The 14,973-nt window shown below is 40.9% G+C and overlaps 1 protein-coding gene across 2 annotated transcripts in view; it reads left to right on the forward strand.

Moving 5' to 3' along the window:
• Positions 1 to 14,973, forward strand: part of CDIPT (CDP-diacylglycerol--inositol 3-phosphatidyltransferase) — a 455,350-nt gene that overhangs the window by 264,819 nt on the left and 175,558 nt on the right. For both annotated transcript variants that reach the window (XM_044086333.1, XM_044086332.1), the window contains exons 4-5: positions 1,297 to 1,378; positions 9,027 to 9,108. In XM_044086333.1, the coding sequence (XP_043942268.1) occupies positions 1,297 to 1,378; positions 9,027 to 9,108 (164 nt within the window). The remainder of the gene's footprint in view (positions 1 to 1,296; positions 1,379 to 9,026; positions 9,109 to 14,973) is intronic.

The raw sequence follows: 14,973 nt of genomic DNA on the forward strand, positions 1-14,973 counted from the left end.
TACATTTGCCAAGCATTACAATCTATCTTTATACTCTAGATCCAGAGCAGGGTTTGCTACTGCAGTCCTGCAGGGGATCCTAACTACACCATCCTTTTCTTAGTACCTCCTCCCCCAGATTGGCTATGGTATTCTACCCATATGTTACAACTGCAGATGCATCCTTGAAGGACATAGTACAGTTTTGTACCTACCATAAATGTAGCTGTCCGATAGGTATGCATCTGCAGTCAGGATTACCCTCCCTCCTTCCCCTCTGTGGTATTCCTAGGGTGCTTACCCCTCTTTTAGCTAGCTGGGGGAATCTATTATGGTATATTTGTTTGTTTATACATGATATAATTTGCAAATGTTTGGAACCTTCAGCATTTATCCAAATTTAGCCTTCCTAGAGGGCACCTGGCATCTGGGGCAAAAAAAACTGAGGAAAATGGTGTCGGCTGATGCTTTTATACCCCAGACGCTCTGACGTCGGGGAAAGTGCGACATCAGCCGAGGGCAGACCCAGACTTTGGAATCCGGCCGACCGAAGGGCTGCCTGAGGCAGGACAACCCATATGTTATGACTGCAGATGCATACCTATCGGACATCTACATTTATGGTAGGTACAAAACTGTACTTTTGTTTGTGTGTGTTTGTTTGTGTGTTTGTGTGTTTGTTTGTGTGTGTTTGTGTGTGTGTGTGTGTTTGTGTGTGTGTGTGTGTTTGTGTGTGTGTGTTGTGTGTGTGTGTGTGTGTGTGTGTGTGTGTGTGTGTGTTTGTGTGTGTGTGTTTGTGTGTGTGTGTGTGTGTGTTTGTGCGTGTGTGTGTGCGTGTGTCTGTGTGTGCGTGTGTCTGTGTGTGTGTGTGTGTGCGTGTGTCTGTGTGTGCGTGTGTCTGTGTGTGCGTGTGTCTGTGTGAGCGTGTGTTGTGTGTGTCTGTGTGTGTCTGTGTGTGCGTGTGTCTATGTGTGTGTGTGTGTTGTGTGTGTGTTTTTGTGTGTGTGTGTGTGTGTGCGTGCTTTGGGGTGGAGGTGTGCTTTGAAACCCTCCAATCACTCATTCCTTCTGCCATTTATTTTTAGCCAGTCATCCTGTGTTGTGTTAATCCTTCTTGATCCCCTTTTGTCCTCCAAAATGCTTATAGATGGCACTCTGATATACTTCTCTGTGTCTCACTTTTTCTGTTTAAATGTGTTTCTGCTGTTCTGCATAAAGTCCTGTTTTCTTTTGAGTTATCCCCTCCATTCCTTTCCTCACCTCTGTAATGTCCACAGCAATATCAATCTGACATAATTTTTTCTTCATTTATTTCAGCTCCATAATGAAAGGAAGTGGAAGCCACAAGACTATTGATCTCTCTGGAAACCCTGTCCTGAGGCTTTACTATACATCACGGGTATTGATTAATTGTATAATTGTTTAAGTGGAAAGATGTGTTTATTGGTGCAGAGGTATTTCAAAACTGTTTTTAAATGTGATGTTGAGAATGTATATTTTATTCTGAAGAAGTTTGGTTACAAAAGCATGGACTTAAAAATTTTTATTACTCTAATATCATATGGATTTCACTCTGTTCTCCTGCATCTTCCAGTTTGTTTTTTTTTTTGGTTCTTGTGGTCATCCGGGAGTATTTCTACATTTTTCATTTTCCACTAGAATTGCTTGTCATTTATTTGTTTTGTTTTATTTTATTTATTTTGGATTTTTACTTCCTGTGTGGAAAGGATTGACTGCATGCTGACAGGTAGTAATAGTTGACATGCTGGAGCACACAACTCATGCAGTATGCCCTTCTGAGGGGGGACATCTTTTTTTACATTTTTTCATTTTGGTGTTTAAAGGCTTCGTTGCACAATATCAGAAACCTAAATATCCAGCTGTTCAGAATCTCTGTCGGTTTGCTAGAGGACAGCTGTTATTAGTTGAGTTGCTTTCCTTTGACCATATGTTGTATTCATGCTCTGGATCCATACAGTGCATCCATCTTACCTAAAGCGTAAACACATTTTTAGAACCTTAACATGACACCTAAAGCAACAGTTGAAACTCTTTTCTCCTTTGTCCACTAGTCTCCTGCATAGCACCACTAGTTAATGCTTGGTCCACCATTTCATGGCGCCTGCTGAAATATGGTAAACCAGAGGACTGTGTGAAGAACAAGATGAGGTTGGGCTTTGGTTGTGGCTAACAGCCATTGCAAACAGTGTCCACACAGTGTACTATTGGTCCTAAACATTTGCTTTCACAGTTATTTGTGGCCTTGAATAGACTTTATTTATCGAGCGGTTAAGAGAATTGATCCAGTAAAATCTTTTAGCCACAACCGGAAAAAGTACAAACCTTAATGTAAGTAAGTTATATGTAAATGCAGGAGGTAACCATGTACAATATGTAAGTGTAGAATTTATAGGGTACAGCAGATTTTAAATGTGCTGAGATGTGCCTAGATGGTACCAGTCAGTTCACAAATCCAAAACTAGCAGGAAAACATCATCACAAATTAAATGTCAGCTGCAGAGAATTGAAGTGAGAGGTACTGGACCTTTTTCATGAGTATAGTAAGTGTATCAAAAAAAAAGTTGTAAAACGTAGGGTGCATCTTGCTTCAATTTAACAGGTTATAGTTGTAGCTTAGAAGTGAAAGAAGTGATGCATGGTGGGTTTCTGGCATGAGCTGGGAGCAATTTGCAGTAGCAAGGATGAAACACAGTAAAAGACTGTGCTAGTGTTTAAGACTTTATAAGCAGGTATAGAAACAAAGTTGTGCAACTGTACACCGGGTCATAAAATGTGTTAGAATTAATGAATGAAGTTCAAGGAGTGAAAAAAAAGTGAAGAGAGTGGTTCATTAGATGTCTCACCTTAAAATGTGTATTATTAGCATCCCCTGATGATTAGGACCATACAGGACAGCCCTGGGATAAATTTACAGCTCCCTGTTCACTTCTCAAGATTTGTTTTTGAGGAGAATTAGGGAGATGCTTAAATTCACATAGAGTAGAAGTCTGCCCCTTAGGTAGGAGATCCTGTTGAAGAAATATTTTTCTCAGCAACAGGCTCTATATATATATATATATATATATATATTGTGAGATAGCTTTAGATCCTTTGAATGAGTGGCAGTATAATTACCGCTGTTATGGATGTATAATAGATTGGACATCTTGTGGTCATTCATAGCCAAGTGAGCCAAGCAGAGGTCACCATACAGGAGCCTGTAAGACACTGAGAACAGAGCTAGGACTTTCAGTTAGTTACACTGTGTAATGTAAGGAGGATATACCAAAGATTGTCCTTGTTAGAAGCTGTCAGGGCATCTGAAGTTCGGTTATGTGCTTGATAGGTACATGTCATAGGGGACATTGTATTCTCTAAAGGGCCTGATGAGGGCAGAGTACTGAAGGACAATGACTTCCTTTCATCTGGAGGATATACCTTTAATGATTAGTTGCACCAGCTAGAAGGCCTTTCCACTGGTACTCAAAGGAAAGCCGTTTATTTATATGTGCGCCTTGATCTCTGATAACAGTATAAACTTTGGAGGGTGTTGTTGAAGTAGATGCAGTGGCTACTCTTGCTTCTCCCAAACTTCTATGCTGCATTTTTTTCATTAAGCTTTAGGCCATGATCATTACACCAGGAATTAGTGTAACTAAGACTGTTATGTAGGGTATGAGTATTTGGAGAGTTGATGATCAAACTGAGTTGGCAGTTAGCAGCAAACTTTATCATTTGGAGCTCTGGGCCAAAGTGTAAATCTGATTAGGAGTGGACCTAGCTCAGAATCCTGTAGTACAATCCTTGTGACTGGTCTTTTAGAGAAGACAGTGCTACTGACCCTTACTTATAGGGCTTCTTTCTGTAAGGGAGTTTTTGATGTAGTGTGTTATGTAGTGGTCAACATTTAATTTGGCGAGTTTGTTTATGATATTAGGGTGTGGGGTGGTGGTGAAGGGCTTTGCAAAATCAAGATAGACTATGCGCTAATTTACCTTAATTCAGTGCTTCACTCACCTTCTTGAAAAGGTCCAGCAGGTTTGGTAGGCAAAACGTCCCTTTCACAGCGCCAAATTGGTTGGAAACCAATGGATTGTAGCTTACCTGTGATATTATGTATGAGCTCCACTGTAATTCCCTCAGTTATTTTACAGATAATACTAATGAGACGAACATCTCTGTATTTCTCAGAGTTGGGGTGGGCAACCTTTCTGTAGGGCATCGCTGTGGCTATTCTCCATCTTTCAGGTGGTGAGACAAAGGTTAAGGTTCAAAAATTTACAGACTAGAAGAAAAACTAAGTAAAGGCTTATTGGCACCTTATACTTTTTAGGAACCACAACGTTATTCAGATTTGTGTGACAGAGGGATGAAACAATATGCACTGCTAGAGAGGGTTATGGATGATGCACATTAAAGACAAATACAACAGTATTCTTTTGAAGGAAAATAAAACTTTATTTCCCAGTAGCAGAGCTAGCTTTTGGGGAAAGGAGTTTGGGAGTTTATGTGCCCCTGGGCTGCATTCTGTACTTTGCAGATAACTAGTGTATTGGTTGAATGAACAGGCTGGGATCAAACCATACCTCTCAACATCTTAGTGCAAAAAAAATCTGTGCAAACTCCAAAAATTGTGACAGATTTTAAATATTGCTCTTATAAACATAGAAAGTTGCTAGAATAACAGGATTTGTCTTAGCATGGATTTTTCTGAAAGATATGGAGTCTGAAACACAAATGTATATCATTATTTACTGACTTCAATCCTCAGATCATCCCAGCAATTTTCCAGAAAATCACAAATTTTATGAGGAACAAACCAAAAATATGAGGTAAAAATCTGGACGGTTGAGAGGTATGGATCACACAGTTGCTTTGTGTGTGCAAGTAAGTCTGTTTCTGTAGCACTAGAGTTACTGTCTGCAATTTAGCGAGATAACAAGCACAAGACAGAGGTTCTGAAGGTCGTGTGGTTTGGCTCCAGAAATTAAACCTATGTGCAGCGAGCGATGACTTGTGCTTTAAGAAAGAAGTTTATTGTCCCTTGATTATTACATATTCTTAGTATTAAAGTATTGTTTGATAACAGTATAGTTACTAGCTGATGCAAGATCGATAAAGAGAATGAACAGAAGTCGTCTAAAAACAGCCCTTTCATGATACACAAGAAGAAGTGGTTATTATGGAGGAGAAATTTGCCTTTAATGGATATTTTTGTGTATTCTCAAGATTGCTAGAACACCAGAAAATAAGGGGAGAGTCAAATTCAGAATGGGGTGGGATAAGCAGAAGACTTTGACAAAATTATGAATCGGAAAGTATTTCTAAGATCAATAAAGGCATTGCTGTTTTGACAGCCACAATCTTATCAGTAACAAAACACTAACAAGACAATGTCATAAATTCAAGTTAAAATGGAAAATAAACTTAATATCCGTGTTTTGATCTATTGAGTTCTTTGGGAGTTATCTAAATCAGAGTATCAAAGCAATACACTTGTATATTCTTTTAGATTCAGTAGTTTTTACAGTTAAGATTGAGACGTTGATCTTTAACTCTGATCTTGGTTGCTCAGAAACTGCTGCAGCACTTTTCTTTTGAAAAAAGATAATTCTATTTTCATTATATGTTATACTTCAATAGAGCAGATGAAGTGCTAAAAAAGTACTTATACATTCATATTTATTTTATTTTTGTTTAACAGGGTAAAGCACTGATAATATTCGATCATTTACAGGCTCATCCTCGGCTACATACTTGGTAAAAAAAAAACATAAAGTAACATTAAAGGTCTAACTAAATTATACAGTATAGATACATAATATAACGTAACATAACTGTAAAAAATATACACATTTTTACAAGAAGGTTTAAAAAGAAGTAGGATCGGGAGTATATAATGCAAAATACAGGTGATATACAGGAGGTAGATGTAGTCTAGTTAAAAGAATGGACATAGTATATACACGTGTGTTGGGAAATTTTAGCTGTAAAGAGAGTAGAAATGGTAGAATGCCAAGAGCTACAATCGAAGAATTAATAACACAAGAAGTGGATATTGGATGTGTACCAGGGGATGGATAGGGTAGGTGGGGAAGCAGCGGTTTTGAGTTTATAAGTTGGAGAGATGAGGAATTTAAGCAGTGATGGTTTTCTGAGATGAATGTAATAGTGCAGTTAGTTGACATTGCCCGTGTTTTGATGTGTGCATTTGTATTGTTCAGATAGGTATCGTTAGAACTCATGTCTGAACTGTTTGTGGCCATTGATTTCAGTAAGATCAGGTGGTAATGACTGCCACAGTTTAGGGTCAAGAACAGAGAAGCGAAGTGGAATGAAGTTTAGTTGATGGAGTTATGAGAGTAGGGCCATTCGTGGATTGGCTTCTTCGGTTGTAGTGTGGGTTGGATGCAGTTAGTCTGATAGAGGAGATGGCTTTCACTGGCACAGGAGTTTGAAGAAAAGGTAGTCAAGAAGGAAGCTGACTGTGCTTTGAATGGGAAGCCAACCGGCCTTTTCTAAGGAATTGCAGTGATGTTCACATTGAGGGCAGTTTGTGATGAAACCTCAGATTTTATTATAAAAGACATTGTAAGGCGGTAATGTTTTTTGTAATGTAATGATGAATAGGGGTCGGCCATATTCTACGTGTGCAAGCAGGACATCGTTGCTAAGGCTGCTCTAGCAGGTTGTGAGAGGAAATAGCAGGTAGTTGATTTTGAATCTGACTTTTTTTGAATGTGGTCTTTGAAGTTGAAGGACTGGTCAAGCCCAAATGGCAAGGTATCTAAATGATGTGCTGTTGTCTAGGTCTATGATATGGAGAGGAGTTATTGGCTTTAGTGAGGCTTTGTGCCAAATAGTGTGGAGTTGTTTTAGTGCTGAGTAGTAGCTTTGTTCTAAAAAAAAAAAAAAAAAGCCAATTGCTTAGTTCTAGAAGGTTAGCTTACAGTTGATGTTGGATGCTGTCATGAGAAGGGTTGGATCTATAGATAACCATGTCATTAATTGTAAATGAGGGATTGTAGATGAGGTAGGTCAAGAGGCAGTTTGATGTCATCAGTGAGCGCCCAAAGAGCAGTCATAATGCTTCTTCCTGCCCAAAAGTCATGCTATTTCTGAGAAAGTAAGTGGTGTGTGTCAAGGTAAGTTGTGCATTGGTTGTAAAGGACTTTTTTAAGGATTTTACCAGGGATAGGAAGTATTGAGATTGGGTGGAGCTGGAAGATCAAGGAGGTTTTTTGTGATCTTTTGGCACAGGTCTGCCAAAGGCCGATTTCCAGATAGAAGATGTGGTATCAGTTGTGAGGCTAAGGTTGCAGATGTGTTTTACTGTGATTACTATGAAATCTCTACAGTGGTAGAGGAACTAAGGACAGAGATTATCAGGACCAGAGGGAAAGTCTAGAGGAATCTCTTCTAATGGAGGTAGTTTGCGTATGCATTTCTTGTTTTAAAAAAGTTTAACTATGTTTAGAAGTTGGACATTTCTTAAATAGTTCACTGTGTGAATTAACACTTTCAGTAGCTTGCCAAAAATTCTACTTCTCCAAATTGCTTGTTGTAACATGGATTTATAATTACCTCATTGCAAATGTCCTGGAATAGAGTGGTACAGTAAATGCAGAGGGAGTGCAACCCTCTAGGTATATGGGAGCCGGTTCCCCTCACAGAGCACACATTCATTGATTTGTGATTTTGTTAATATGGTTACTGTCAGAATGACATTCTAAGAAAATATTTTGACTAATGTAAACATAACTATTCTTATCTTGGACCTTTCCTGTGCTGTGATTTAAAGTAGTGCGTAACCTTACTCTCTCTCAACGGGTCTATGTCAGATGATCGACTTTTCGGAAACTCGAAAAATATCAGAGACCATATAATAGAGTTTCAGAAAACTTGAACATAAAAAAACACACGCACACCCACACACACAAAAATCTACCCTTTTTACATTTTTGCAGGGGGGCAAGCCCCCTTCACCCCCCATGTGCAGGGGCTACTAACCCCACCCACCCCTGCAAATTATGTTTATCACCTCCGAGATCGCACTACAGTGAGGAAAAGGGTACATTTCCCAGTCCTTGCTGTACCGTGATCTCCATTCAAAAGCTTCGAGTTTTCAAAAACTCGATCAAATGGTCTTGACCATATGAAGTTCGAATTTCTGAAAACTCAGTCAACTGATAGGAGGTGTTAGTAGTTGAGAGCGGTCCCTAACTCCCCCACTATCCCCTGCCCTGGCTCTCATTACCCCACAGCATTTCCATCATGATGTAAACCTGAAATGTAATCATGTGAATTGTAAAATTTGCCTTTTTCTCATAACTGTTGCTACCGTCTATTAATTGACACTGTACAGTTTTTGTTATATGTAGTTACTTTCTGTACTGTTTTTGATATGGATGCCTTACTCTCTGTTCTCTTTTATTTATTTTTTCTTCCTTGTGAATTATTTCATCTGGGAAGTACGTACAAATGGTCAGTTGTGATCAGTGCACAATCAGACTAAATAGATGTAAAATAAAATAATAATAAAGAAGATTCAGTCTTTTTAGGTGCATTGACTAATACTTCAGAAGAAGTGCAGATGCATTATCAGTGGGCACACACTGTGTGACTACACAGATTTCTCTTTCATTTAAATATATGCTATACATTCTTAAACACTGATATACACCCTGTTTTCTCTCTTTCATGGGGCATGAAGGACCACATATACGTGTCTGTAATTGCCAGGCATTACTAAAATGGCTCATGGAAATGGTGTTCTACATATTGTTACAGATACAAAATAAAAGCTGTGGAGACTGGGAGTAACATTTACAGACATCTAGTTTCAGGAATATTTTATTATCCACTTTTCTATCCTAAATACTTGTTTAGAAATATAAGTGCAGTCATGGTATTAATGTCATTTTTTTACAGCTTTACTTTTGATTTTTTTAAATATCTTTGGGCACATTTATTTACTTGTATATTGTTTTGACTAAAACTTTAATAAACTATTGACATTCATTGAGTTTTTCCACCTTTTTTTCCAGCCTGTCCTGTTTGCAATGTGTGCTGGGAATGAGCTGTTTTACTGTATGCTGTACCTATTAAATTTCACTGAGGGGCCAGAGGGTAAGTATGCTCATGTTTTGTGAGGGGGGGGGGTGCACTTGTCTAATAATATGCCAGCAGAAGATGTTTTTAATGGGGGGCAGTGGCAAAAGTTCTAGATCTAAATGTTAGGTTAGTATGATTCCACTGTTTTATGTAGTCCAGACTAAAGTGTGAGTTAAAAAAAAAAACAAAACAAAAGTACAACTCTGCAGTTGTCAGATTTTTGTTTGTCTGTATTCGGACAGTTATTAGGAAGGAACAAAGAGAAAGATAGAGCTTCAGAGTTGCTGCTGATTGGAAATGTGTTGACTTTGCTTTATTGCCATCTTGTGTCCATAGCTGGTAGTGCAGCAGTCTTTTAGTGTGCTTATCAATTGCCTTAAGTTCATTTGCATGCTGAGGTTTCATATGCGCTCCTAATGTATTGCAGTGAAATGGGAAGGGGTGAAAGAAGGCACCTCATCAGATGCAGAGAGGCCATTGAGTCTGAACAGTAGTTTCAAATCCAGGTTTTCCTTGCTCCTTTGTAGAACAAGTTAGGGTGGATACCTGATGTTCTTCATCTCACATTGCTGCAGTCCTAACACTTGGGTAGTCCGCTGTCCCTCGGTCGGCCCGAATATCAGAGTATAAGGCTGACGTCGGTCAAGGCGCATTTGACTGACATCAGAACGTCAGGGTACAAATGCGCATGACCGACGTCATATCCTCAGTCTTTTCTTGCCCCAGATGTCAGAAGACCCTAAAAAGAAAGGTCAAAACCCATAGACCACAACTAAACAACCAACTAGCCTAACACCAAAAATATGTATAATATATACAATATATACAAAATGCAATATACCTCAGATGGATAACCCAACCCACACAACCACCTCAAACAACAGAGGGAAGGAGGGAGGGTAAATTGGACTGCAGCAATGTGGATCTTGAACATCTACATTTATGGTAGGTACAAAACTGTACTATGTTCTTCATCTCACATTGCTGCAGTCCTAACACTTGGGTAGAATCCCAAAGCAGAGGTAAGGGAGGATGGCTAAACTATAATGAAGCAGGAGCTGCCAAAATGCCCTGCAACACAGCAGTGGCAAAACCAGCCCTGGATTTAGAGTACAATGGAAGGTGGTAATGCCTAGAGAAGGTATGCACTGAACTCCAAGTGGCTGCCTCCAAAATATCCTTAGTAGCCACCCCTCAAAAAAGCTGTTGAAGTGGCAGTAGCCCTAGTGGAATGAGGTCTAATCCCAGCTGGAATCTGTTTGCCATGATGGGAATAACAGAAAGCAATGCAAAATCCAATCCACTTAGAAATAGTTTGTTTTGACACGGGCTTGCCCTGAGAGCACAAAGCAAAAGAAACTAATAACTGCTGAGATTGTCTGAACCCTTTAGTTCTGTCCAAATAATATCGCAACTGCCTGTGAACATCTAAAGTGTGCAAAATCTTTTCCCCTTTAGTTTGGGGATTTGCATAAAAAGTAGGCAAATGAATAGTTTGGTTTAAAGCCACACTAGAAACCACTTTAGGCATAAAGGAAGGATTAGTACGTAAAGATACCCTATCCTTGTGGAAAATTAAGAAAGGCTCAACTGCCATAAGGGCCTGCAATTCAGAAACCCTTCTTGCAGAGGTAATGGCCAACAAAAAGCAGTCTTCCATGACAAATATTTCAACTCAGCAGTAGCTGCAGGCTCAAAAGGTTGTAGAGTGAGTTTCTCCAACACAAAATTGAGATCACAAGCAGGAGTAGGAGCTCTTCGTGGGGGTCTTATATTCTTTGCCCCTCTAAGAAATTGCTTGAATAAAGGATGAGAAAACAATGGTGGGTCACAATCGTAGTGAGCTGAAATTGCTGCAGCATGAATCTTAATAGAAGAGAAGGACAAACCTTTGTCCAATAACTCAGTAAGATATTGAAGAGCCACACTTAAATCAGGCTCAGAAACATCCAAATCCTTAGCTGCACTCCAAAATAAAAATCTCTTCCATTTATCTGCGTACACTTTCCTTGTACTAGGCCTTCTAGCTTCCAAAATCACATTCAAAACTTGTTGTGGAAGTTGAGACCCTCTATGGTTTAAAACAGAATATGCCATGCTGTTAGGTGAAGAGAGTGAAGTTTGACATTGAGCAAATGACTGTCCTCCTGGGACAACAGATGTGGAATCAAAGGCAAAGGCCATGGAGGCTTCCGTACTAGACTTCTCAGTAGTGGGTACCAGTGCTGTCGAGGCCAATCTGGAGCTATCAAAATCATCCTTGGCTTGTCCTGTCTGACCTTCAGAAGTACCTTTGGGAGGAGAGGCAGAGGTGGAAAGGCATACACATGAAGATTTTTCCAACTGAAAGAAAGAGCATCCACTTTCCAAGCTGTGGGATGAAACCGCTTTGTGCAAAACTTTGGCAGCTGGTGGTTTAGTGGAGAAGCGAACAGATCTATGTCTGGAGTTCCCCAGGACACTGTCAATTTCTGAAATACATGAAGATCCAGTTTCCACTCGTGGGGATCCATGATTTGTCTGCTTAACACATCTGCTAAGGAGTTCTGTGCTCCGGCAGAAACCTTGCCTGAAGACTTAGTTGTAAACTGAGAGCAGTCTCCCACAAAATCATTGCTTGCCTGCATAGAGGATAAGAATGTGTTCCCCCTTGCTTGTTGATGTACCACATGACAGTTGTGTTGTCTGTTAGAATCAACACCTGCCCTGGAAGAAGTAAATCCTTGAAAGCTATTAATGCAAACTGGACTGCTAACATCTCCTTCATGTTGATATGTAGATGTTGTAGTCTGGCAGGCCACTTGTCTTGTATCCACTTTCCATTTAGATGAGCTCCCCAAGCTATGTCTGAGGCATCTGTTGTTAAAATCTGACTCGCCTCTGGCTGGGTCACAGAGAGTCCCTTGTTTAGGTGACATTCCTGAGCCCACCACAAAAATTCCTTTTGAATGCAAGGTATTATTTGAATGACAGTGTCCAGATCCTGGCAGTGCTGTGTCCATACATTTTTGAGATACCATTGTAGCTTCCTCATATGCAGTTTGGCATTGGGAAGCACCAGAATACAAGATGCCATGAACCCTAAGGCTTGAAGGACTGTCCTTGCAGTCAGCCCGGACTGATGAGATAGCTGATGGAAGTAAAGGGATAGACTCTTTTGTTTGTCCGGGGTTAAAAAGGCCATCTGGGATGCTGTATTCAGTCTCACACCCAGAAAGCACATGTCTTGAGAGGGTACTAGACTGGACTTTATTTCGTTCACAGAATACCCCAGGCATCTTAGCACTGCTATCACATATTCCAAATGATGAAGAAGCTCTTCCCTTCCTTGAGCCAGAATCAGGCAGTCGTCCAAATAAGGATAGATCTGTATTCCTTTTAGCCTGAAGAAAGCTATCACTGGAGCCAGAACTTTCGTGAACACTCTGGGCGCAGTAGATAAGCCAAAGGGCAATGCAGAGAACTGATAGTGAGAAGTCCCAGCTCGAAAACGCAGATACTTCCTGCAACTTAGTCTGATAGGAACATGAAGGTAAGCCTCCTTGAGATCCAAAGTTACCATCCAATGCTCTTTGTCCAGCAGAGGTAAAAGCTGCTGCAACGTCAACATTTTGAACTTGGGAATGTCCAGATAAGTGTTGAGGATAGATAAATCCAAAATTGGTCTCCACGTGTTCCCCTTCTTTGGGACTAGGAACAGGCGAGAATAAAATCCTAGGCCCCTTTCTGGCATAGGAACCGGCTGTATGGCCCCTATTTGGAGTAGCAGTGAAATTTGCTTGTGAGCCTCTATTCTTTGTCGAGGAGGAATGTCTGGCATGCCTTTGAAAGGAGGCAAGGTATGGAAATAAAACCTGTAACCGTGATGTATGATATCCAGTACCCATTTGTCTTGGGTAATCAAACTCCAATTTTCTTTGAAAAGTGCCAACCTTCCTCCCAAAGGTGCTGCCAAGCGAGAAGGTTCTGGCAGCTGAAAAGGTAGGTCATTGGGTCTGTTTACGAAAGGACTGACCCCTGCCCTCACTGCAAGACTGTGCAGGAGAACTCCCTGTTCTGGGCCTGAAAGAGCCCTGACCTCTGCCCCTGCCACGTCTAGATCTACCCCTAGACTGGGAATCATAAGAAGGATACGTCCACCCTTTAGTAGGCCAATTTCTACTAAACTTTGGAGGCTGAACCTGCAAAAAAATCTTTAACAGTCTGCATAGACTTAGCCTTGTCTTCCATTTTCTTTAAAACTGCCTCAACAGGAGAACCAAACAAGACATCAGATTGCAAAGGGGCATCCAAAATCCTAGTTTTAACATGGTCAGATAAATTTTGATCCCTCAGCCAGGCATGCCTGCGAAGAACTGACCCAGTGGCAGCCACCCTAGACGAGGCCTGTACAGCATCAAAACCACATTGCAAAGAATGCTTACCCACCTGTTCAGAAACATGCACTAAATCTTGTAACTCTTTACAGTCAATACCTTCCGCCAGAGCATCAACCTTAGATTTCAACTGAGAAAGGAGATAATTTTGATATTTCAACATGTGAAACTGGCAATTCAAAGCTCTCATGGCTAGAGTGGAAGAAGTATAAACTTTCTTTCCCCATCTATCCAAGGCCCTGGCCTCTTTATCTGCAGGAACCGGATTCTTGACAACAGAAGCCTTAACACCCTTAGGCCCCTGGCTAACAGTTTCTGGGTCTGCCCTAGGACTCTTAAAAGATATTTATGAGCTTCAGGCACCCTGTAATACCTATCTGGTTTAACAGGAGCAGGAGGCAAAGAATCAGGATTAAGAGAAGCCTCTGCAAACACATCTTCCACCACATTCAGAACAGGAGGTATAGCTAAAGGCCTATGCTGGGGTAAAACAAAAATTCCCTAAGCCTTTTCCTGGAATCAGAGAAATCCTGACCTTCCCATTTAAAATGCTCTCTCATGGAGTGAAGGGTCTCTGAAAAGAAAAATCCTCAGGAGGAGAAGCAGAAGGAGTAGAATCATCCACATCAGAATCAGAATAATGAGAATACTCCTGCAAGTCTTCAGCCGAAGACTCAGACACATCCGAAGCCTGCTCATAATCCCCAACACAGGTTCCATCCTAGGCCTCTTATCAGGAGGGGGCATAGAGCCTCTAATTAAAGTAATTAAATCCTCTGCCATTTTGAGCATGTGCTTCTTGGGCACAGCACCTGAAGAACTGGGAGTGACACCCACAGAAGCTAAACTAGACCTGCCTCTAGGAGAAGCCTTGGAAGCAGAAAGAGAGGGCCTAGACCCCTTAGGAAGGGAGGGGAGTACAGTTACTTGAGAAGCCCCTACAGCCTGCCCTGCCTCCTGGGAGGCCACATCCTGTAAAATCAAAGTTTCTCCCTGGGACTCCAGAGAGGCCTCCGTCGGAACCACCAGTTCCACTGACACCTCTAAAGAACTGGCGTCCGGTTCGGACGACTCCTCTAACCTAGGTTTAACTGCCTTGTCCTTGCGCTTCTTTGAGGAAGCCGGCGTCGGAGCATCCGACGGCATTTTGTAATTGCACCGCTTCCCAAAGACCAACCTTGCACAATCCAATCTCCGCTTTATAGTGCGTTTATTAAACCTAGCACAAAAGCGGCATCCAACAACGTCGTGTTCAGGTCCTAAACAAGGTATACACAAATTATGGTAATCCCTATGCGGTATCTGTTTCCCACAAGAAATACAGTTATTCACTTTTTCTGACATCCGGTAAACCACTGAGGCAAGAAAAAACCAAAATATTCCCCAACGGGGTACTTCACCAACTCTGACTTCGGTCTGAAACTCCGAATTCGAAAAATTTCAGAACGCCGAACGGCACTTGCAACACTGCTTCTGCATCGGACCATGCGGCAAAAAAGACTGA

Source organism: Protopterus annectens, chromosome 10.part0, assembly GCF_019279795.1.
Source record: "Protopterus annectens isolate FY-2018-M chromosome 10.part0, PAN1.0, whole genome shotgun sequence".
NCBI classification, from domain to species: domain Eukaryota; kingdom Metazoa; phylum Chordata; order Ceratodontiformes; family Protopteridae; genus Protopterus; species Protopterus annectens.